The sequence below is a fragment of the Rhinolophus hipposideros genome (assembly GCF_964194185.1).
Source record: "Rhinolophus hipposideros genome assembly, chromosome: 1".
NCBI classification, from domain to species: domain Eukaryota; kingdom Metazoa; phylum Chordata; class Mammalia; order Chiroptera; family Rhinolophidae; genus Rhinolophus; species Rhinolophus hipposideros.
In genome coordinates, this window is record NC_138047.1 from 38,952,267 (window position 1) to 38,979,342 (window position 27,076).

At 32.2% G+C, this 27,076-nt stretch overlaps 1 protein-coding gene across 1 annotated transcript in view; it reads right to left on the bottom strand.

Moving 5' to 3' along the window:
- Positions 1-683: 683 nt before the first annotated feature.
- Positions 684-27,076, bottom strand: part of CHIC2 (cysteine rich hydrophobic domain 2) — a 48,768-nt gene continuing 22,375 nt past the window's right edge. Inside the window, exons 2-6 of the mRNA XM_081060509.1 lie at positions 26,865-26,919; positions 26,570-26,725; positions 7,489-7,545; positions 7,263-7,322; positions 684-3,860 (exon numbers count right to left, since the gene is read on the bottom strand). Coding sequence (XP_080916635.1) covers positions 3,810-3,860; positions 7,263-7,322; positions 7,489-7,545; positions 26,570-26,725; positions 26,865-26,919 — 379 coding nt within the window. The 3' untranslated portion in view covers positions 684-3,809. The remainder of the gene's footprint in view (positions 3,861-7,262; positions 7,323-7,488; positions 7,546-26,569; positions 26,726-26,864; positions 26,920-27,076) is intronic.

Sequence of the window (27,076 nt, forward strand, 5' to 3'; positions counted from 1 at the left end):
CTTTAAAAAAGCTGGCTATTGTATCTATGGAAACCTAAGAGTTGCTTCATTTCTTTTTTTTAAAGAGTAGTTAAACACAAACTGCTAGGGATAATTAATTGTTTGGTTTAGGGATTGGCCTTGAGCCTATTCTTTCCACCCTAATACTAGATATAAACCAGATTTCTTCAGAAATGGTGGTTTCAGAAGTCCCATATGCAACTATTCTATGACTCTTCTGGAAATTCTGGACTGATAGGGTCTGTTGAAAAGGAAAACACCAAATTACACCACTGCATCAACTGGAAATTTAAGAAACTCCCTTTTAAAAATGCAAGTAACACCTTAGCAAGTAACACTGAGTGTCTGCTGTTCATCACTTAATGTAACTGACTCACTTTAACTGGCCTTCTAAACACCTAGCTAAGAAGGCAAAAGAATTAACATTCTCACTGGGAGCTTTGGGGAAGAAAGACAGAAGGGCAATTCTGAACGATGTCCCTGACCATGACTGGGAAAACACTCTGGACAGCAAGATGGCAGCAAAAGGACCCACAGTGCTTCAGTGTGATAAGAGAAGAAAGGTCCAGGACTAGATGATGGAATTCAGTTGGACAGTTTTAAACACTTTGTACTTCTGATTTAGTACTACTGATTAAGTACAGATTAAGCCAAAGCAAATATTTACAGTGAAAATCAGGCATGCAGTGAAAGGTTATAATTTTGAAGCAAAATACCATAAAAGTTGAAACAGTCTGTGTACATAATGTTATGTAAAACCAGTATAGTTGTGAACTCATGCAACTGTAGGTCCAACTGTACATGTTACTATTTAATATCCTTCTTTTTAAACCAAAGATAGATATGAAATGTTGTCAAAAGTTTTATACAGTTGGCCTGAGTCTACTAATGTCTCTTTATGAGAAATTAACACTGAAAACACAACCATGGAGAAATTCTTCTTGATTTCAAATTATTCAATTACAAAACTAATTTTTATAGTAAAAAAAGGAAATCACAGTATACTATTATTCAAGGTTTGAACACTTCTTGATTTTAGGCCTAAATTACATTTTTATATTTTAAATGAATGAAACCTAGTCATTAAAGAGTCTTAGTATCTGATGACCATTTTATATAGGTAAAGTGAGCCTCTCATGAGAGCAGGGAAATACCTTCCTTAGCAGCTAATGTGTCATTTAAATTTTACTGTAGTCATTATGTTCAGGGGTATATATTTTAACCCAGATATATAAATCATGTATTAAAACATAAAAGGGTTTGAAAAGTATATTTGATAAAGATGTTTCTACACAGTAATGGTGGACTGATTGTAAAATGCCAATAATGTATAAACAAAGATCGTAAGTTATTCAGTTAGCCTATGTAAAATCTATACATTAGATTTTCTGCAAATACCTTTTCTTGGCTAGTTTTGAAAGTATCTATATATGGTTCATGTTTCACAAACTTTAAGAAAACAGGAACTGAAAACCAATCATCATTTAAAATATTTCCTTTAGACTAATGTTCACATAACATAGGCGTCTTTGACATCTCATTTCCAGTAACATGGGCACTTATAGTCATGACTCAAGGGATAAGCCAGAGGGGTTAACCTGGGAGCTAGTTTATCCTAGTTTAATGAAAACCCAGGCATAGATATCTAACTGCTCAAGCCATAGATTGGCTTACAGTAATGCCATATATGAAGCATTCACAGATCTTTTCTACATATACATCAGAAATGTAAGACAGCACATTTCTAGGGAATCTTTAAGCAACAGACACATCGTTCAATAAAATTAGAACAGCTTTTTAAAATCCGATATTTAATACTATCAACTATGAAAATTATCCCATTGTTAAAATATTCTTAAGGGAATAAAATAATTAAAAATTATAATTTACAAAGACTAAAAACAGAAGAAAAAAATTAGGTCTAAATAGGTACAATTCTTCCTGTAAAGCTAATTACCATATGGTGCTCTACAAATTTATAAAATTTTAGATATGGAAGACGTGTGTTGCATAGTCTAGTCATATTTTTCTGCTCTTTCTGATTATGGAGGCAGATTTAGCATTCTCCATAGAAGAATTTTCCACACTGAAACAACAGAGGAATAGTAGTTTTTAAATAGCATTACCTTTTAATTGCACTACTGTAAGGTGGTAGGCCACACCTAGACACAAGGTAAATAAAGTGAGAAGTGTTTGAATTCTTTGTATTTTGAGCTATTCAGAGGAAACATGTTGTGTTTTATAAATTTAAGTTGCTAAGTGTTTTAGGGGGGCAATGGAAACAATTTTCATACCACAAACAAAAAATCCTAGTTTTTAAGATAGTTCCTAATGTCCAATATAGGATATAGAAAATAAAATACTGGCATTCAACTACTCAAATTCGCATAGAATTACAGTACTCTGGAGAAGTACAAAGAAATACTTTTTAAAAATACAGGTATATAAATTAATGAAACTTGTTATTTAAAAGATTGAATACAAGGAAAAAAGGTTTTATAGTGGTACCAATTCTTAATACAAATTATTAAGCATAGTTTATATAATTTCAAAAGTTATTCACATTATTGCTCGATACCACAGGTGAATGGAACAAGTTCTTGACACACAGTAAAACTTGTATAATTTCAGGCTTATAAAAACAAAAATGTACATCTAGGCCATTCAGAAAATGCATGGAGATAAATACAACCAAAAGGAGAAAAAAATACGTATGTTTGTGTATAATTTAAAAGAAACAAGCTGATCTGGTTTAAATTGATACGTCAACCAAAAAAAGTACACATAACTGACTGAAAGCAAACTAGTAGATAAAAGCAGAACTAAATATATCCTCCATTTCTCAGTAATAATCTGTTCTAAGTATCGATGGGTATTAAACACCAGGTTACTTTTATTCTAGCACTTTTGCTTTCTTTCAAAAACTTTTTAGAAACATATATCCATTTTGCAACTATGTTAGATTGGGAGAAATATTTTCCTCAGAAATTTTTTTAAAGGAATTATTTCCATATTTTTGTATATAAGATTTGATAAACAATAAAAAATAACCCAAGTAAGGCCATTATTATCATCTTGATCAAACATACACAGATTGTAATGCTATTTACTATATTTTATGATCCTGAGCTCTAGTAACCATTAGATGCATGCATACCATTCACTGATTTGTCTATTCTAATAAGAATAATTTAATCCTGCCTTGCTACCTTTGAAGACAGAAATACTTCCAAAACTTTTGTATAGGTCTTCATAATGTCACAGATATTTCTGCTGTAAACAGAGCATTAGGAATTGTATGAGAAAAGATATGTCAAATTTGAAAAAGCTATTAAAGAAAACTTACTATTTTAAAATAACTGCTAAATTTAAAAGGAAGAAAAATAATACAAAGAGTGTGCTTGCTAGGATAGATAAGTAGAGGCTTAAAAAGGTGTTTTTCTATATTAAAGAATTAATAAAGGACTGTGTACACCTTGGTGATAAAATAAAAAAGGCTGGCCACTTTTTATGCTAAGTTCAAATGTATTTTTTTGATAATACAAAAAAGTAATTCTTGAAAATCAGCAATACATAACAGAAAAGAGCACAATAACTTAAGTATTAAACATCTGTATGAAATAACTGTTGCAAAGTTTGACAAAAATGCACACTTAGAACATGCGGTTATTTAATTAAAAAAAAAAAAAAAAACAGAAAAAACACCACACGATTCTGTAGAACCAATGTTATGTCACCACCAGAAGAGCACCAAGCAAGGCACCATTGGAAAGACAACATACTTGGAAAGTCTATAAATAAAGTAAATGCTAATCTGGTCGAAAAATCGGTGTCTTTGGTAAAAATTCTATGAGGATGACCTGTAGAAGGAGAAAAAAGAGTTTTAAAAAGACTTAAATAGATTTTTATCTTCACAAAACTTCAGCAATAGTCCATCACTTAAAACAATTTTGATAATGCCCGACACACAGGAGAATGCACACACGAATGAGTGAGAAAACGCAACTAGTACTTCTCACTAAGAAGTAACTACACCCCAAGTGGTTCATACTCTATGGCTCTACTGAATCCCAACAGCTTTTCTAAGAGGCAAGTATTATCGTCCTCATTTTACAGATGAGGAAACTGATGATCCCAGAAGTGTAACACCAGGTATTGTGGAGTCACTATTTGAACAAAGGATTGTCTTAACTCATAAGCCTTGGCCTTTCTGCTGCACCATATGGCTGCAGCTGACAGATACTGATTCCTTCAAGCTTCTTCCCTTCGACCTAACCCAATTCCATGGGTCTTTAAGTTCTAGAATTGCTCTCATCTTACTGTACCAGGATATGTGATCTCTAGATAAAGGGTACTACTGGTCCTTTATCTCTTAATTTTTTAAGTCCTTTTCTTCTTAGGTTAGCAAAATTAAAGGTTAAAATTTGTTCCAAAGGATCCTTTACAAAAAACTAAAGGAAAACCAACAAAGACAAAACACAGCAGCACAAAAAGACATGTTAACCAGAGCTCATTTTTATTTGTTTCAACTTGAACTGTCTTACATCACAATAAATTATTTCCCTTATTCTAACCCTTTATAGGATAGATTCTAAACAAAAAAAATATTATTTGATTTGAACAGTTGCCAAGTTTGGTGAACTCCTCATTCTTTTTTAAAAACTGTGCCTTAATATGACCTTGTAGGTTTGGACACTTCTACTTTTAAGTCATCTGGACCAGACATCTTCATTTTTAATCTTCAGTTCTCTTGGCTTCTGATCTGCCTCAATAAAGACGACACCTGGCTCAAAAATATTCCTCTCCTAGCTTAGTTACACTTCACTAAGCCTTAGGTGTCACCTTTGCCACTCTCCTGACCTGTTATTTGCCCACAAAATATTCATTAGCTTCCTGTCTAGCTTCATTTGAGCTAGAGACTGTTTCTCAGCCTCCTTACCTATAAAATAAAGGAACTAGATGGACTAGATGACAAGATTCTTTGCAGCTCTAAAATTTGATGATTAAATTTTTAAACTACTTATGAGTCAACATTCAGTAAATACTTCTATATTTCAAATATGTCCTCAATCAAGCAGTCTTTACAGTGTCAGCTCTTGAATGTAGGCATTACAATTTACAGTGTATACTACATAATGCAAAATAAAGGCTATATTTGACCATATTTGCATTATCAGTTTTTAAAGAATATATCCTGTGAACACATAGAAGCCACACATAGAAACTGGACACTTGTCTCATTCCTTTTAAATCATACTCCTCTACCATAGCTGAAGAAAAGTTGGCATCAAGTTAGTATTCTTCTAGATTGTCTCCAACATTGAAAATATAATCAATGAGAATTATTTTCCTTTAACAAATGAAATCTCTGTAAGTTAAAGTTGAGGTCAAAGAGAAATACATGGTAAAAATGCCCCAACTCATTGGATAAGGAAGCACTCTCTTCTTACTAGATAACTTACTGTCTTAACATTTTAAAATTTTTTAGGAAGTTTTTGAAATTATGCTATTCCCCCGTTCAACTACCACAAATATAATACTCTGAAAAAAATTAGAAAAAATACATTTTTTTAGCAATTAAAAAAAATTTTATTTACTACTCTTCTGAGTATGTTCTATGATGGTGTGAAAAATATAATGGCTTTAGTGGTAGTGCTTATCTCAAAATTCAAAATAAACTATTTTACAAATAAAGCACATAGTCTGCAAAGTTCTGGAAGATTATTTTATTTTTAGTCTAAAAAGAATATCATAAAATAAACACGAATATAATGAGTATATTTTATGAATGAATGACATTCATAGAGTTCTACCTGGAAATAATAGCATTGGGAATAACTTTTATGTTTTCCTTTCCAATGTAAATTCAGAAGTGTGCAAAAATAAATAAAAGCTTCAGTTTTAAAATTAGTGTTTGGATTTTAAATATAGCAAATTTTTTTTTTCACAAAATGCTTTCAATTTCCTATATGTCAATCCCTCCTACCAAAATACATAAACTCTCTTACCATCTATGATGAAAATACAAGACTAGCATTTTCATAGGTCAAACTCAAAACAAGTGATTTGAGAGTATTTTTTAAATTAGTATTATAAAGAAGTATCAAGTGTCTTTCTCATCCTCAAGAATTAACATGTTTGATACAATACGTAATGATAAAATTCTGAGTTATTTGGTTCACTGAATAGACCTATTCTATGAAAAAAAAAGAGACATTTTTAAGATGTATTTTATGTCCAAGGATAGAAATGGAATTTGACTGTATGATAACGAAAGAAAGGGAAAATGATACAGAAAAAAATGATTTTATGACAATTTGCAACTATTTAAGCACTGCTTCAATCAATCTTTTACACACACACACACACACACACACACAAACACACACACAACCTACGATAGCTAAATTGTTGCAAAGAATAGACAGAATTTGTCAGAAATTATGTGCCAGTTACTTCACAAAGACTATGACTTTAATTTTCAACACTTAATTCTTCCTTAGATCTTTTTTAAAAAATACAATCTTTCCATATTTAAAATAAAACACCAAATCTCAAGGGAGACTAAAAATCCATAATTTCCTATAGTATTCTGAACTATTCAAAAGGAGACTAATTGTTCAAACTAATTCAAGAGTTAGTAAATTAAATACCATACTAAATAAACTCTAAAATTCATTGTATACATACGCCAACTTAGATATTTTTAAAGAATAAACACAGGATAACCAACATATCATCTCCTGCTTACTTTTAAGATAATTTTTACAAAACTATATTCTAATAACACTTTGAAAAGATTTTTTTAAAGGCCAGTGAGGTATGGGTAGTTAAAATTTATAAAGGCTAAAGTTTTCTTAAGCTCCAGTGGCTTGGCTGAAAGGTTTTCTTCCATACTTGGAAACTTGATTAGCATTATATAAAAAAGCCATATCTGACTTGCTGCGTAACCAAAGTTGTGGTTATTCTTTATGCAGCATCTAAAATTTCACACTCCATCAACACATGTTCAGGCTATTTTATCTTGGCAATTAATTTATTATTTTTCAGAACACAGTGAAGCCTTGTTTTCAAGTCATTCATAACTTTATAAATCAGTCTTGCACATGAAACCATGCATCTGTGAACCGTAGAAAATCCTGGCACTCAGGAGATTAAGCTCCTGACACCTTTGCTGATTAATAATCATGGAAAGAATAAGATCAGAAGCAAAATAAATGATCATTTAATAGAGAAACTCACAAAACAGCCCTTTAACTTACATATTCCATCATGTTATTCGTTTCACATTTCCTTTTGCTCAGTCTCCAGTGCAAGCACAGCTAGACAAGCAGGAGAGTAAAAGAAGAAAAATGAGTTCTATTTTATTGCAGCATACAGACTAACCCATTTGTCCACCTTTCATATTTTTAGTTCAACAAAAGCATCTGTTTCCATACTGTGCAATTCAGACCCCAACAGTACGAAGCTGCTCCCTGTGGTACTCACCTTGTGGTATAACCTATTGTTTTCCCATTCTAATAACTTCTCAATCGATCTTCGTGTCTGGAAGACAAATGAGAAAAAAGTTTACTCTTGACTGGTTTTAGAAAAACTTTGTTTTGCAGCTGCTTTATGTGTGAAAAGTACAGAGATATCAGACAGTGACTGAGTATAGGGTGCTCTATGATACTCTCCACATTCTAGCACTAAATAGTAACCTGAACAGAAATAGTCCTCTATTTTAATAAGGATATGGTTTTGGTGTTTAGCATTGTATCTCTTTGAACTGTTTCAAACTTATTAGCCTCTGATTTAAAACTATCAACATCTCAAAGGCTAGTTATCTACCAAATGATACAAATTTAAATGCCCATTTCTTTCAAAAACATTTTTGCAATACTTAAGTAGGATTTAAGTATTAAGTATTAAAACAGGCAAGATTGTATTTAAACCAACTTAACTCAAAACTAGTGGTACAGAAATAAACTGAGAAATGTAGCTTAAGATCACTTGATTTTTGCAATATGTACTATGCAGCATGAAATGTTTCTTGCTTGGGAGTATGAATAAAGGAGAGGATAATTCATGGTGCCAGGTGTTAGGATGAGACTGACACAGCTGCAGGTGCAAAAAGGACAGTGTTGCCACAAGAATCAACTGCAACTTGGTGCAGCTGCAGCTTCCTTGCAAGGGAAGGAAACAGCATCCAGCACTATTAAGGTGGCACAACTAAATAAGTACTAATAATGAAATATGAAAATTTGCATGTCAAGCAAAGATGAGCTAGATGAAAAATTGTTAGGATCGAACTGGTTTTGAATACTTTAACGTTATATAATAAAACCGTACCTATTGCAATCTAGTTACCACATTACCTTTCAGTACGATGCACATGCTAAAGACACACTACAGTTACAGAGGTGCCAATTATCATTCATAACAACCAATGAATTACCACTACTGCCGTACATTTTCCAAGCTTATGTCATAAAAATCAGAAAACCAACTAACTCTCCAGGTAATAATACACCAATAACTAATTTATTACATTACTTTTTTGAACAGTTTTTTGGGCAAGAATTTTAAAGAAAAAAAATGCCCTTATTAACAATGATCAGCAGATCTCACTTGTTTCTTTGTAAAGATAGCCTTTTAGAGGCAGCTCTCCTTTTAAATGAAAATAGGGCAGCAGTTATGGTCACACTTTTTGTTAATTTAGTTGCCAGTCAGCCCCAAATCAAAAGAAAATAAGGCTGCAGAGTGTAATTAACATTCAGTTCAGTCGTTTTGTCCCTTGTCTAGCCCCCTAGCTTTGTTAAAATTGCCATCTGAATGCTGAAGGCTGTAGGGAAATCGATTTGATTCTAATCGCACCATGAAAAGAACATGATCTAACTGCTTTCAGCCCTCCGTAAATCTGTACTAGGTCTTTAGCACAATGCAACTTCCAATTTAAAAAGCACTGAATGTCTCGTCAATGACTTTGTGAAGAAAAAAGAACAAGGAGCAGACATAAAAATTCCAATAGTTGTTTAAGCATTAAAGTTCATTTGCATCACAGCGAACCTGAAAAGGGCTGACCTCTCAAACCGCCTCTCAGGTCTATGAAGTTGTAGCCTTGACAAGCTCACATTGACAGAGCTCATTGACTCTGAAAGGCTACTCTATCAATGGTGAAAAATGGCAATAGGTTCTACTCTGAGCAGGCATCTGCCTGCCCACCCGCTGCTAAACCAATGGCAAAACCGATTCAAAACCTGAATCTACCTTGTAATCTTCCTTTCTAGGACCTTTTAATAATAGATTAAGATTACTATACAATTTGAGGTTTTACTTTTACTGATAGTTTGTAAGTTGGGGGATAGAGGTGAAAGAACTAGGGTGGGCAGAACAAGCTTTCCAAATCTTTTGTGTTATATTAAAGTATAAAAATTAAAAGCTTAATATTACATTCTGCAAACATTCATTACCCAAAGGAAAAAGTATAGTTAACGCCATCATCATTTCATCACAAATTTAAACCCATGCTATATTATGAGAAGGAATCTCATCAGTGATCTATCTCCTGGTGTATATGATACACACACACACACACACACACACACACACACACACACTTGAAAAACTTAAAAATATTTACTTTAAATAACTTAAATCAACTACCAGTATTTGAATAAAAGATAATTATAAAGTATGAACTTTAGATTCCAAATATTTATGTAAGAATTCTGAATTTATTGTTTGCCTCTAATTAGAAGTTTAATGATAGCATTTGGTATGATAATTGTATCTTAAAATATTTAAGAATTCTAAGCCAAACAAACCCTGTTATGCCATTTTCTGAATAAGCATCAAAATATAAAATATTTCTACACATTTGACAGTCTGGAGTAAAAGCTGTGAATTAGCACAATCTAATCTTCTATAAAACCTCTTTCCTTCTTGACAGGTGAAAAAAAAGCACTTGCACGTGCAGCTTAATTAATCATTGCACTTGACATCTCAATGATTTACAGTGAGGAGCAGGTGAGAACATACAAAACCAGAAAGAAATCCTTGATCTGAGTGGAACATTTCTAACACACTAAGGTGACAAGTTATATAGATTCTAGGAGTCATTCAAAAAAGAAAGAGAAGGAAAGGAAAAGAAAGGAAGAAAGAAAGAAAAAGAGAGAAGAAACTGTGCTACAAATTATTTGTTAGTAACAACAAAAGCTCAAATTAAACGGGGAAAAAAGAACTTTAACTACTGAGAATGTTTAATACTCTGCAATTATTTTTAGTTAACAAAAATCAAAATATATTTTTAAGATTAAATACAATACCAATTTGACAGATATTGAAAAAATATGACACTTTAGCATCTATAAAAGCTATTTAAAAGCCTTTAAACATGAAAAGAAAGCACCTTACAATTGCTGTATTCTCGAAATAAAAGTTAAAGAGTTTATGTCCACAGCGTTGTTAGATACCTATTTCTAATGAAATATAAGATTCAACACTGCCAAACTCTACAGTTATTACTGGGCAAGTAAACCTAACCATATAAAAATCATTCCTTGATTTTTAAAAGTTTATATTGACCACCAAACTCAACATAAATTAAAGCAAACTAATATTCATCAGGAAAAAAAATAATATTCATAGGATCTGTCAACATGAAATATTAAAAAAAACATCTTTCAGTATTCTAGGCGAGCAGATTTCTAAAAATAAGTCATCTTAATTTACTTAAAAGAATTTGGTGCTTGTGAAAAGCACCAGATTGATAGTCATGGGAACTAAAAATCTTCTATTTAACTGAAAGAACAGGGGAAAGGGCAGTGCAGGCTTCAGTGCAAGCTTCCCTACAGTGGGCCTTAATCCTTTTCAGGGCTCACACCCTAGGGGTGAGAGCACAGGTTAGTGGTTCTTAACCAATGAATCCTCACTCCTTCTGCAAAGATGATCAACAAAAAATCTAATTTTATCTTGGATTCTTATCCTTAATTAAAAAGACCAAGACCACCAACTCACATCATGCAAGCAACACAAGCTTTTATGACATCATGTCATTAACCTGGTCTGGAAGAGGATAGCTCCCACCCATTTTCCACATCACAGAACTCACTTTAATTTTTTCCCACATATTTTTACAATTCAACACCTTGCTAATTATACTTTTCTTATCAGTAAACTAGTTTTAATATAACCATTAAGCAATGTTAAAGTAAAAAATAACAGATTCAAAACATTTCAACTGCTAAATAAACTTATTAATTACATAGACCTGAAAAACAAGTAGTATCAGAAGGACAGTAATTTTGGTTTCAAATTCTATTGCCTTTGAGCCCTTTTAAATTTTTGGTAGAATTGTGAAAATAAGTCAAAACACAAAAACTACAAAAGAAGTCAAATGTCTTAGATAATTCACAAAATGGCTAATGAAATAATACTCAATAATTAGTATTAGGCATGGTATACTCCTTATCAACTTCCAAAGAAGCATCTAAAGTAAGCTTACTTAAGTAAAATACATATGAAACACCAAGAAATAGTAAATTACCACAATTGAAAATAAAAGTTTCCTGAAAATGCAAATCTAACTTACTATGAAGAAGCATTTTTGTAATTTTTTTCTTAATCTCAACTTTCTAAGAATAAATTATTATTCCCTAAAAACAAATTATGTGCAATTAGATATAAATAAGTCTTTCAGGGAAGCAAGGAATCTTAGAAAATCTTGAATGTATTACTCTTCTACTTTGTTATCACTATTATTTATAGTATATTCATTACCAATGATTCACTTATTCACAATCGTTTGAAAAAGTGGTTTTTCAAAGAAGTGGTTTTCTGCAGTTGCTAATAAAATCAATGGAAATCTGATGGAGTTTATAGTACTTCAAACCAAAGGAAAAATGTTAAATGTGGAAGCTGTAAAAATATTTCTGTGAAACTTCCCCAAAGAAATAGCATTCTTATCAGTCTTTAGAACATAAAGATGTTAAGATATATTAACAAATATATAAATAGGTTATCTCACTAATAACTATAAAAGTTAAACTATTTACACTGACACTTTATTTGAATGTGATTTATTCATAACATCACAGAATGTCAAAGTGCAATTTCAAATGTTCAACTTATTTAAAACAAGTTTTCATTTTAAACTCCTAAATTTATGATGCATTAAGCTTTAACAAGAATAATGCTTTGAATGTATCCAAAGTCTTATTTTTTAACTTAAGTATTTTTTAAATAAGAACTATACTTATCTTCTGACATCTGTGCAAATTCAAATTACTAAAACAAGTGAAACAAAAATGTTCTTACTTGTAAGTCATTAGAAGGAAAGCATATAATATTTTTTAAAAATCATTTGAACTTAAGAGAAAAATTACTTGATTTACCTCTGTTCTGGATTAATATAAATCTTTCATTACAGTGATGTGCAAAAAAATTAAATGGCATATCTTCGTATTATGATACATGAAAAATCTGGATTCACCATAAAGATAAGCTAGAATATGATGAGATTCCTCAAAAGGATTTCTAAACAAATTTCCTTGTACTTAACGGCTCCTTCTAAAAACTTCATGTGACCGCTAACTTTTAAGTAACCTAGATAAACTAAAACACCCACCAAAGTTATCATCAGAACAACACTTTAAATAGTGTTTGTTAAAAGTAATAGTTTTAGATGAAGATAAGCTAAACAACTGCAAACATTCTGTGTATCAAAACATCCTCTTAACTTCGTACTGAGCAGTGGTTTATACGTACTAATTTTAAATAAGGTATGCTTAAATACAATTTCATAAAGAGTTCATGACCTAGGCTAGTGGTTCTTAACTTGAGGTTACTCTGAGCACTTTTGTGAATGATGAAAAAGGCACAAATGCACATATAAAATGTTGCACACAATTTTATGGGGGTTATCCACTAACTTCTGATAAAATTTCAGAAAACTAAAACTGATTTTGAACTAACAGCAGAAAATTAGAAAAACTGTTAATAAGACAAATGAATTTCACTCAACTAATATAATCAAAAGTGTTATTATAAAAAAAGTGTTATTATGAGGGATTTTTAAAAACTACATAACTACACAAGGAATAATCACTGGTTAGGATCGACAGGTGAGGTGGGGAGAGACTCACCTACTGATTATAATGGACGACGAGGGAAACAAAAAGGGGTAAGGAATAGTATCTACTGATCCTCACTTGGTCTGACCCCACGCTAAGTGTTTTCCCTTTGTTACCTTATTTACTCTTCACAACAAATCTATAATGCAGCTTGTATTACCTTCATTTTACATATGAAAACTACAGCTTAAAGGGGTTAAGAAATTTAAAGCTACACTTGGAAATGGAGCTGGGATTTGAAACCAGGATTGTATGGCAATCCTGCTCATTCGACATCATGCTCATTCCATTACAGTATAGAGCTTCAAATTTGTAAAGAATTTGTAACCTGTTGAATAACACGTCTATGACACGCAAGGTATCTTAAGCCACTAACTAAGCTGTTGCCTTGAACAACCAAATTTACTTCAAAATTTGAAAAACAAAATTTAGTCTAAAACTAATTTTTTTCCAGCTCTGTGGTTCTCAGGTCTGGAAATATCCATTCTACTCCATTCTGCAGTCTCAATGAGATTTATCCAAAATGTATTTTATTTTATCTGCAGTAACACATGATTTGAGGTGTATTTCTATTTCACAGATTAAGTACACAGGCTTCCAGAAGTTAAATGGTTTGCCCAAAGTCACACAATTAGTCAGGGTAATGATAGAATTCAAACTCAGATCTCCAAACTTTAAACCCAATTCTCTTTCCACTTTCGATCAACATGTAAACTATTTTTACTTGCATCTTAATTAAGTGTAATCAATTTATAAATCTTTCCATTAGAGGCACAAATATAAAATGAATACAATGTCCTTACAAAAGCCATTCACAACACAATTTCAAATGTGAAATTTCAAACAAAAATGTTAAAGAAAACCGAGACAGAAACAATAACATCATTCCTTCCCTCAAAATATACTTTAAAAAAGTCATAATGTTTTACATAAAGTAAAGGTAACTGGAGACTTATACTTCTAGGTAGGATGTATGTGATAGCTAATGTCAAGCCAACACTACCACCACAAATAGAAACAGATAAATTAAAGAAGAAGAAAAAAAAATACATTAAAGACATCAGAAAACTCCGAAAGCAACAAGGACTAGATGAAAGAAAATCCAGAGAAGGAAAGAGCCTTCCCTAACCCATTTGATGATTACTGACCATTTTCCTTTTTTGTTCATTCTAGGGGTGGGCTAAGGATCAGACTTTAAACAACCAGTGGGACTCTACTGGGGAAAAGGGAAATCAGTAGTTTCTGCAGGTTGGGCAAGTTGGCTCAATGGATTGGAAATTAGGTTGCCCTAAAATGTAAGGCCAGTTTTCCCTAGAGACATTACTGAGTTCTGGAGCAACATAGAAGGGTGGGGGACCAAGCCAGAAAGACAGAGAACAATTATTCAGTCTTCCAATGCTTAGGAGACAAAATTCTGCTAGGAGGAGGATCTGAAACAAACACATGATTTGTCTCCCCCTCAAGACACTTGATCCTGCATGAGATAAAGGCTAACGAGCCAAACTCAAAATATGGTTAAGGGTACAGCTTTTAAGGTAGAAGAGACAAAAACCAGAGGTGGACTGAATCTTATTAAACTTGCAACCCAGCCCAAGCCAGCTCAACCTCTTATTACACCAAAGTGACCATTCCCTTATGCTATCTGCCTAACAGAGAAAAGATGGTACTGTTGATTGTAGGAGATTTCATCTGGAGCTTCTATTTCATTTTGTGTATAATATCTAGCATAAAATAAAGAACTTTTAAGGGGCAGGAAAATGTACGTGACCAATAGTCAAAAGGAAAAAAAACCTCACAGAAACAGACTAACATATATCCAGGTGTTAGCTGACAGGCTGTTAAATTAACCATGATTCTTATGTTCAATAAAATAGAGGGAAACGATAGACAAAAATAGGTGAAAAGAATTTCAGAAGAGAACTGGATTCTATATATCAAGTGGATATTCTAGAACTGAAAAATACAATATCTGAAATTAAGAACTCATTGGTTGGGTTAACAACAGACTGGACACTGAAGAAGATAGACAAATCTTTCTACAAAACACACGAGTACTATGTTCTAAATATTCAGAGAGAACTGAATGTCAGCTAACTCTTCGCAAAACACATTTTCAAAGAAGTCTGACACATCTTTGAAACCCCAGTGCCATCTCTGCACATGTAAGGCTCAAAGTTCATGCTGTATTGTCTTTTATGATGAGAATTTAGTACCATGTTTTTATTCCAATTAAAAACATGTTGTCAATGTCATTCACATGACTGTAGCAATTGTACAAAAATTATTATCCTTCTCTTCATTTGCTCCTTAGAGTCTATTATTCCATTAAATATCACCACAGATTTCACATTTTATAGCAAAATATTTTTTAGTTATGTAAATATCAGGAATTTAGCACTTTGGAGTGACTTGTATTATAAACCAAATATTAGTATCTTAAATTAGTATATTAAATTCAAAAAGGTGTAGAGGTCAAACATCTAATATGATGTGAAAGGTTTTCTTAAATATAAAATTTAGATATTTATAATTTAAATACACAAATGTATAATTCAATTTTGTTTCTTCCAGTTTAAATGACAGAAGTATCTGTAAATTGTATTTTATGTTGCTAAGTTTATCACTGTAAATTAAAACAGTATAAACTTTCTCCCATAACAAAGATCAGGTTCCTGAAAATCCTCTGTAATAAGAGCCAGTGAGTGTCAAGAAAAAAAAAATACTTAAGAAAAAGAAATTATTGACCATATGGAAGCCCTTATAAATATTTGTTATCTTTACAGAAATAAAGCAAACTGGATAGCATTCTGAAGAAACAAAAAGGTTAGCATTGATTTTTCTACATCTTCAGTCAATAAGAATACATTTCACTCAACATCCTTTACGAGGAACTTTTCAGGATTCCCCCTTCACTAAAATTTCATTAAGATGCTTTTAAGTTTGTTTTGCTTTGTTTCATTACCTGCAATATAGAGGCATTTTTCTTTATCTAAATTGTCATCCAAATTTTCAAGGCCATTCTCATTTTATGATTCTGAGTTATTGACTACAAATGCTCAAATCCCAAACACAGAGTACATCAGAGTTCTGAAAGTTCTGGGTAACTTACCACTGTCAGTCTAACTGAGTACGTATATTACAAACTCCTCCCATACACAAGTATTGGTAGTTTTCTGATTATGATTCCCCCAGGTTCACTTTTCCTCAAATTTTTCAAGTCTTACAAGGCTGCACTCACTCAAAAACCTCTATTCATGACCTCTGCCATTTGGATTCTCAAACCCTACTATAGTAACCCCAACCAAAGTAACTACCAGTTATTGGATAACTAAACTTGAGGTTGAGAAAAAAGATATCCAGAAGGAAATCTAAGCATACTACAATTTAAAACAAAAGAAATAATTAAACTGGATACAGGCCCTTTTCATCAAAGTTTCAAAAAGCAAATAGCAATTATCTAAAAAAACTCAAGAGAAGTTAAAAGAACAAACAAAAACAACTGAAAAATATATATGAAAATACATTACTAAAATATTAATTCTCTTTCTCATCCTTAAAATAGGTTTGAAATAAAAATCAACATTGAGAACTTCTTTACATAAAGCTTGGAAAATAGAGATGTTTTATAGACCTACACAGCTCAATTTTCAAAGGATTACAGATTTTCCGAGCTGGCAACTACCTGAGAGATAAGTTAGCCTCTCCTTTTCTCAGAAGAAAAGAAAAAGAAAGGCGTGGGAAAGAAAGAACTCCAGACTCAGAAAGGTTTTAAGTGACTCTCTCAAGAGCACACAGCTTCCGACAGTAACTTACTACACGATCTTTTACTCTTTATGACATCACCCCTGCAGAAAAAATAAGAGTTTCTTAGGTATTTACTCTAAAAGACAAGATGCTTTTATTTACTTAGGAATTTTGTTTTGAATAGCAAGGAATATATCTTCTGAAATGTTATGAACTTACTACTCAAAGATTTCAAAAGCCAAAGAGTACATTCATTCAGCGAGTACTTATTGACCACAAAGTAGATGCGGGGCACTGTGAGAGGTCCTGGGGATACAGCAATGCGCAAGACAGACACTGGGAAGAGTAATGCTAACAGGATAATAATAGCAACTGCTATTAACTAAGCACCTATTATAGGCAAATACTCTATTAAGTACTCTACACGCACTTGCTCTGATTCTTAAAACAACACTGCAAGGAAGAGATTTACCCCATTTTAGAGAGGCAAAAACTGAGGTTTAGAGAAATTGAGTTGATCAGTCACTGAGTAGGTGCTACTTTCCAAAGCAGTTCTTTTGAGAACCAAAGTGCAGCTATCACGTGTTGTAACCTACTTCCTTCCCTACACCTAAGTGAATGAGTCCCTGATATAAGACTAAATACAAATAAGAGTATGAAGGGAACAGAAATATACACTATTCATAACAAATCCATATAGAAAGCACTTTTAGAAAAGCCACACAATCCTGATCATCATATGTAAAAGACAGATTAAAGCCTAAAAAACAGGAGGTAAAACAACTAATAAGATTAAAAAGTTGGTATACAAAAAGTTTAAAATTTAGGGTTCTTCAGTCAAAGAGATAATGGCTGAGAGCATATATAATCAAAGTCTATAAAGTCACTAATGTTGGGATACGATCTAAATGTGCAAAACTTCAGAAGACTGAAATTAATACTTACTTTAAGATAGAAAACAAACAAAAACAAAGTACTATAGCACAACATATAGTAATATTATAAAACTTGTTTCCTCAAAAAATGAGCCAGGTGGAAAGCACATATAAGTAAACCACAGAGAGTTCACTTACTTTGACATCAATTTTCTAAACTATAACACTACAATTAAGGCACAATCAAGAAACAAAGTATTTTGCAAAACATAAGCTTTTACAAAGAAAATGTCATAAAATCTATTTAATGAAGCTGAAGCATTTTATTCACATATAAGCTCCTCAAGCTCTTACAAAGAACCTACTAAGGCTAAGGTTTCCTGTTTTATTGTCTCCCAAGCACTTACCACTATTTGCAATTATCTCATTGCTTTTTATCTATCTTTTAAGACTACAAGAGGAACCACATAAACTCTAAACAGTATCTAATCTAAAACAAGGCCAAGTCCACAGTGCAGCTTCAGAAATATTAAATGAATTAATGAACAAGTAACTTCTAGCGAATGGCACGGTAGCAGCATAAAACAATGGCAGCTAAAACCAGCAATTTCATAAGACAAATATGCTTATCTTCTAAGAGCATCAACTTTACTCATTTTAAACAGTTTCTATTAAACCAAATATATGTTATGCAATAGAACGAAAAATTCAAATGGGTATTTGAGATATAACACAAGACTTCAAATATATTTTGTGATTACAGGTGGCCACTTCATATTTCTAGACACTAAAGACACATATTTATTGTCTTTTGATATTAGAGATATTTCATGAAAAACATGACAAGTATTTACAAATTTAAACTATCTCCGCACTCACCTAGCCAATTCTCCTAATAGACTACATGCTTTGAGCAGAGCATTAATATACATCTTTCTATCAACCCTTAGCATGGTACTTATATGTCAAGAACACGTCTATAAAAAGAGTACATTAAGACTTTTACTTCCAGCAAAGATGCAGCAATAGGCACCTGATTTATCTCTGGGCTGAAACAACCAAAAAAAAAGAGAGAGAAAGAGAGAGAGAGAGAGAGAGAGAGAGAGAGAGAGAGAGAGAGAGAGAGAGAGAGAGAGAGAGAGAAGAGAGACAGAGACAGCAACTAAAACATATGAAACTTTTTAAGACAATGTACAATGGGCAACAAAAAACAATAATTCCTGAAAGACCACAAACAAGACAGGCCCTATGATTCCCAAACGTATTGATATAAGAGAGCTTCCAAGCCATAGTGAATGGAAGGAGAGGCCAGACAAAGCCTGTGGCCTCCCTGAGTTAAAGAGACAGAGCTGAGAGTCTAGAAGTCACAGAACGGATTACCAGAGTGCAAAACAGAGAATGAACTTCAGAGAATGAACTTCGAAGATCTGAATACAGTCCCCACTGAATATTTAGGTTGAGTACTGAGCAGCACATGCAAGTAAGGAAACTACCAGAAGTGGAACAAAGAACTACTGGAAAGATGAGATGTAACAGTGCCCAAAGTTCACAAAGATTGGCACAGCGCCTCCGCCACCTTCCATCAGCCAGACCAGAAATCATAATTCACAAGCCACTGGATGCAGTATCCAGGAGGGGCTTACCTCAGTAGTGAGGACTAACTAGCCCTAGATTAAAGACAGCTCTGGTTCCTCAAGAAGTTCAATACAGAATTATAACCCTACACTCCTAGCTATACACCCAAAAAGAACTGAAAACAAGTATCAAACAAATACATATACATACATTTTCATAGCAACAGTAGTCAGTCACCCTTTGTGGAAACAGCCTAAATGTCCATCAATGGATGAATGGATAAATAAATTGTAGTATGCCATGTTCCCCGAAAATAAGACCTAGCCGGACCATCAGCTCTACTGCGTCTTTTAGAGCAAAAATTAATATAAGACCCGGTCTTATTTTGGGTCATCGGGTCTTATATTAATTTTTGCTCCAAAAGACACATTAGAGCTAATGGTCTGGCTAGGTCTTATTTTCGGGGAAACACGGTATATAGTAGAATATTAGTCAGCCATAAGAAAATAACGACGTATTGACACATGCTACCACAGGGAAGAACCTCAAAACATTATGTTATGAAGCCAGGCACAAAAGGTCATATAATGTATGATTCCATTTACATGAAATATCCCAAACAGATAAATCCATAGAGACAGAACACAGATTGGTGGCTGCCAGGGTCTAGAGAGACAGGGTAATGAAGAGAAACTATTAATGAGTAAGGGGTTTTGCTTTGGAGTGATGGAAATGTTCTAGAACTAGATAGAGGTGACAGTTGCACAACACTGTGAATGTACTAAATGCCAATGAATTGTTCGCTTTATAGTAGTTATTTTCTGTTGTGTGAATTTCAACTCAATAAATTATTTTTATAAATAAGAAGGCAGAGAGTGAGGAAAAATGAAAACTGAGAATTGATGGGGAAGAAAACAAATAGCAAAACAAAAGACTTACATTTTGCCATATAATACAATAAATGTAAATGATCCAAAATTCCTAATTAAAAGGCAAAGATTGTCAGACTGAATAAAAAAGCAAGACCCAACACTGCCTATAAGAAATGAACTTTAAATAAAAGGCAAAAATAAGTTAAAATTAAAAGGATGGGAAAAAATATGCCAGGGTAACATTAATCAAAAGAATGCTGGAATGACTGTATTAATGTTAGACAAACTAGATTTCAGAGAAAAATTTTATTAAAAATCAGGAAAGTTGATTTCATAATGATAAAAAGGTCAATCCATGGAGTAAACACAAAACCTAAAAGCTTATACACCTAATTACAGAGGGCCAAAACACAGGAAACAAAAACTGTAAGAATAGACAAACCCACAATTACACAATTACAGTCAGAGATTTTAATACCCCTCTCTTGATACTTGGTAGACCCAACAGATAGAAAATCAGTAACAATATGTAAGATTTGAACAACATTATCAACCAAGTTTACCAACTGAAATTTATAAAAGATTTGACCCAATAACAATACAGATTCTTTTCAAGTGTAAAAGGATCATTTACCAAGAGAGTTCACATTCTGGGTAATAAAACAAGTCTTAATAAATGTAAAAAGAGTCAAAACACACAAAGTATTATCTAACCACAATGAAATGAAATTAAAAATCAGTAACAGAAAGATCTCTATAAACTCCCCTAATATTTGGAAGCTAAACACTTCTAAATAATGTATTAATCATAGAAGAAATCAAAAGACAAATATAAAAGTAAAGTGAACTGAATGAAAATTAAAACACATCATAATTTGGGCAATACAACAATAGCAGTACTAAGGAAGGAAATTTATAACACTAAACATGAGAAGAAAGATCTCAAATCAATGATCTTTGTTTCTACCTTAAGAAACTAGAAAAAGAGTAAATTAAACCCAAATAAGAAGGAAATAGTAAGTCAGACTGAAACAAACAAACAAATAAAATCAACAGAAATAATCAATGAAACCAAAAGCTGGTCTCTCTGAGAGGTATAATAAAAATGACAAATTTCTAGCCAGACTGGTCAGAAAAAGAGAGAGAGAGAATTAATTTCAGGATTGAGAGAGGTAATATCACTAGGGATTTTACAAATAGTAAAAGGATAATCAGTGAATATTATGAACTGCATGCCTATTATTCAATAACTTAGCAATCAACAACTTAGATACAATGGACAATGTACAAATTCCTTGAAAAACACAAACTATGAAGTTCAATCAAGATACAATAGATAACTTGAAAAGTCCCATATCTATTAAAGAAATTGAATCTGTAGTTTAAAAACTTCCACTAAAGAAAACTCCAGGCCTAAATGGCTTCGCTGGTGAATTCTTCCAAAATTTAAGGAAGAAATAATGCATATTCTAAAAAACTCTTCTGGAAAACTGAAAGGGGAGAACACTTCCCAGTTCATTTTATGAGGCTATCACTACCCGGAAACCAAAATCAGTCCTTACAAGAAGAGAACACTACAGAAAGCAATACCTCATGAACATAGATATAAAACTTCTAAACAAACTTGTAGTTTATCAAAATCCAGCAAAAAATAAATAAAAAGAAAAAAATAGGCATAATCAAATGACTTTAATCCCTGGAATACAAGGTTGGTTTAACAACTAAAAATTCAATAATGTAATTCAGCATATTTCTAAACTAAAAAAGAAAAACCATACCACCATCACTAAAGAAGCGGAAAAGACATCTGACAAAACCCAACATCTATTACTGATAAGAACTCTTCACAAAGTAATAGAATAAAACTTCCTCAAGCTGATAATCTACCAAATCCCTACAATTAACATGACACAGAATGATGAAAGTTAATGCATTCCCCGGAGGATCAGGAGCAAGACAAGGACATCTGTTCTCACTACCTCTAAACAGTGTTTTCTGGAGAGTCTTAGTCAGGGTAGTAAAATGAAAAAGCAACAGAAAGCAGATTAGAAAGAAACAAGTAATAATGCCTTCATTGCAGATGATATGATTGTCTGTGAAGAATTTCAATACTCTACAAAAAAAAGTTAATGAAACTAATAGGTGAGTTTAGCAAAGCTACACTCTAGCAAAGAAAAATAATTGAAATTTTAAAAATATATACCATTTAAAATAGCATAAAAAATAATAAATACTTATGGATAAATCTAACAAGATATACAAGATATGTACACTAAAAACTACAAAACACTGTTCAGAAAAAAATCTAAAGACTTAAGAAAATGGAGAGATACTGTTTCATGGATCAGAAATTTAATATTTTTAAGATGCCAATTTCCCCAAATTGATCCAGAGATTCAATGCAATCCAAACTAAAATCCCAACAGGTATTTTTTATAGAAATTAAAAAGTTAATTCTAAAATTCATAAAGAAAAAAGAGTACAACTGAAAAAGAAGTACAAAGTTGGAGAACTAACACTACCCAATTTTAAGACATAATTATAAAGTTACAATACTCAAAACAGTGTGATACTGGCATGAAGATACACAATTAGATCAATGGACCAGAACAGAGCCAATAAATAGATGCACATGCATACTGACAACTGATTTTCAACAAAGGTACAAATTCAGTGAAGAACAGTCTTTATAACAAATGTTATTGGAACAATTGGATAACTAAAAGCAAAACAATAGAAAGAACTTCAATCTACACTACACCATATAAAAAATTAACTCAAAATGAATCACAGACCTAAATGTAAAACCTAACCCTATAAATCCTCCAGAAGAAACATAGAAAAATAATATTTGTATTTAGGCTTAGGAAGAATTATTAGGTATAACACTAACAGCATAATCCATGAAACAAATGGACAAACTGAACTTTATTAATATTAAAAATTTCTGCTCTAGACTGCTAGGGGATGAAAAGACAAACCATTGACTGGGAGAAATCTTTGCAAAGCATATACTTGTAACCAGAATACATAAAGAATTCTCCAAACTCAACAGTGAGAAAACAATAATAGGCAAAAGTTGAAACACTCGAAAGATATACAAATGGCAAATAAGCATGAAAAAATGCTCACCATCATTAATCACTGGGAAAAAGCAAATTAAAACCATAATGATAATATTGCGTACCTATCAGAATGACTAAAATCAAAAAGACTAACCATACTAAATGTCGGAAAGGATACATTATAGCAGGTAGAACAGACTCCATCATACACTGCCTGTAGGAATGTAAAACAATACCATCTCTCTTAAAAAGTTAAACATATACGAACCATATAATCAGGCCACTCTATTCTTAGAAAGGTTTACTCAAGAGAAAAGAGAGTATGTGTCTATAACAGGAACTCAAACAAGAATATTCATAGCAGCTTTATTTATATAGACCAAAACTGGAACCAACACAATATCTATCAATAGGTGAATGTATAAACAAACATGGTATATCCATACAACATAACATTATTCAGCATCAAAAAGGAGTGAACTATTGATCCTACAACACGGATGAACCCAAAAATAATTATGAGTAAAAGAACACAAAAAAAGAATATATACTGCATGATTCCATTTATACAAAACCCTAGCAAATGCAAGCTAATCTACAGTGCCAGAAAGCAGATCAGTAGTTGCCTGGAAGGGTTGAGGATTACAGAGACACAAGGGAACTTTGGGGTGTAACGAACTGTTCACTATCTTGATGTATACATGTGTATGTGTGTTACAAGTGGCAAAACTCAAATGATACACTTGAAATATGTACAGTTTATTGTGTGCCAATTACATCTCAATAAAGTTGCTAAAATATAAACAAAAATTTTAAAGATGGTATTACCAAGATATATTGTATTTGAGGACATAAACTGAAACAACACATAAAACATATGTGTTAGGGCATACCTCTCCATTTACTTAGGTCTTCTTTGATTTTTTTCATCAGTTTTTTGCATAGCATACAGATCATGCATATATTTTATATGTATGTCTTCCTTTGTGTTTGGTGCTGTTAATAATATTTAAAAGTATTTTTTATTTCCAATTGTTCAAACTCACTTATTCAATCCCAGGAATGTTTCTGTAGATTCCATGGGATTTTCTATGTAAATAACCACGTTGTCTGGGAACAGTGAGTTTTATTTCTTGGTTTCTAATCTGCATACCTCTTATTTCTTTTTCTCTGTGTTTTCACTGGGTAGGACTTCCAGGAGAATGTTGAATAGGAGTGATGAGAGTGGACTTCAGTCCACACTTTGATTTTCTACATTGTTTTTCTATTTTCCTATTTTTCACGCACTAATAAACATTTATAAATCATATATTTGAGGGGTTTTAGTATTTTGATAACTGTATATTTTATAATTGGTTTCCTTTATTATCTTATGTATTTTATTTTATACATTTAAAATACACTAAACCTTTTAAAATACAAATAAAACATTATTTTAAGAAATGGTTCATAGAATTCCCCAGACCACTGAAGGGGTCTATGACAAATAAAAGGTTACAAATCCCTGCTGTCAATTATCCTGCCCCAATCTTACAAAGCACCCCTTTTTCAGGGCCTCTAATATTCTTCATACACACATGAAGTGTCACTGTCTCCATGGTTACGTAGTAGTTTATATAGACAGGAAAATGCACAACTTTTTTTTTTAGGTTATAATTAACATTCGGTTTATGCTCACTAGGTAGTACAATCCATATAAAGTTAAATGTATCAAATAAACATTCCATCTTACAAAGAGACACCTTAAACTGAATACCCCAATGTTAAATGAAATGTACTTTCTGAAACTACAGATGGAAAGAAAACCTAAAAAAAAATAAATCTACCTTATGTCTCAAATAAAACAGAATTTAATGAAAGCATCTGAAAAAGATCTTAAATTGCTAAAAATGTGTGGAAAAGAATAGGAAATTTACTTTGTTTTCTAAATCCTACACTGTGCACACATTGCAATATCTTATTTACTCATTTAAAAAAGAAACAGAATCTCAAACACCTCAAAAAAAAAAAAAAAAAACAAGAACCCAAATCACAAAGGTTTTTAGAATAACAAAGCTCTCTATTCCTTAGGCTAAATGACAGCAAATTACCAATCAGTGAGACATAGCAGTTGTTTAAACAATGGAAACACCCAAAAAGTTGGAAGGAGTAAGGGGATCTAAACTACAAGAGCTGCAAACTCAACTACAGACTCAGGAACAAGCAGTAATTTAAAAATAAAACATTCTATGACCTGAAGATGACCTGGTGCGAACTATCGGGGTGAAAAAGAAATATTCTTGGAGGAAAATAAACACTACAAATATTACAGTAAACATTACCAAAAAAATTCTATTACAAAGGTATTATCTCCTTCCTATCAATAAAACATACTAGTGAAAAAATATTTTCAGTAGGGATATACTTCTTATTTTATAACAGACATCGAAGGACAAATAGCATTCGCTTTTCTTTATTTACTGTCATTTGATGACAAAATGAAATATAGCCACACAAAACCACTCATTCAATTTTAACTTAACTGTATTTCTTTTTTTTTTTGCATATAAATCACGATAATTTTAAAAACTTTAACAGAAATGTTAATATATCGAATCTATACTAATTTTCCGTATCTCTACCAACGTCTTGGAAATTCTTTTATTATAAGCAATCAAAATTACAACTCTAGATCACTTTCTCTAAATGATTACAGAATCACTATGTACTCATCACAGGAAACACACAATACAAATAAAGACAAAAAAGAAAACAGAACTCTCCATAATCTTACCAACTATAAATAAACACTGTAACTATTGTATTTCTTCTATGGGTACTATCTTACATATTAGTAATAACCAGTATTTATTAGAAACGTACTTTGAGCTACTTACCTCAGAGCTTTATAAACACTTTTATTTTATCCTTACAACAATCGTATTCAAGTAGGCAGGTGAATATTGCTATTGCCATTTTACAAATATGTCAACAAGAGTTTAAAGAGATTAGGAAACATGCATAAGGTCAGAGAGATAAGTGGTACCCTGGAACCCAGCATTCTAGATCACTATACCATACCACCATCAATGTGTATTCAGAGAAAGCTGTATTCTACTCTAAGTAATTTCCTATGACACAAAAATTATAAATATAACTTTAGATGGCTATTTAATAAAACAATGTGGATACACCATAATTGACTTAATCACTCCTCTATTGGATCAGATCAGTTTTGTACAGTATTCAGGATAGTGAGACACATTCAATACAAAAAATAAAAAGGTAAATGCCAAGACCTGCTTGTCTACTTCTAAATTTAAATTAAAACATGTAATTCAACTTACTCTTTTACTGAGGCAAATAACTGGCCACATACTGCAGCCTAATGTGCAGCAGCAACAAAGGCAGCCACAAAGCAGCCAACGTACATTAACAGGAAGGTTCTTCTTAAGACAACTGTTAACTCTGTTGATGCTGGCTTTAAATTCTTCAGGAGCTACCTACAGAAAAAATTTAAGAAATAACAACAGTGAAATACTAATGTCAATGAACATGTGTCATTTAGCATTTTTTTTCTAATTTGTTAGGGAAAGACTGGTTTTCTGGCATAGAAACAGTACCTAAATAATTAACACTCACTTTTCCAGTTAATGAAGAAGGGAATTCTGATTCAAATTTGTTGCTCAGTCCAAATCTATTTTAAAAAGAAGAAAAATATGTTATTACATGTCATTGTTGCAAAAAACAAATTAGAAAGTAACTTAATCAAAGGTCAAGTTAATAGAGTGCAACTTCATATACAGAATAATGAAAGTCTAAGACACAAAAACACTATAATCAGCAATTTATGA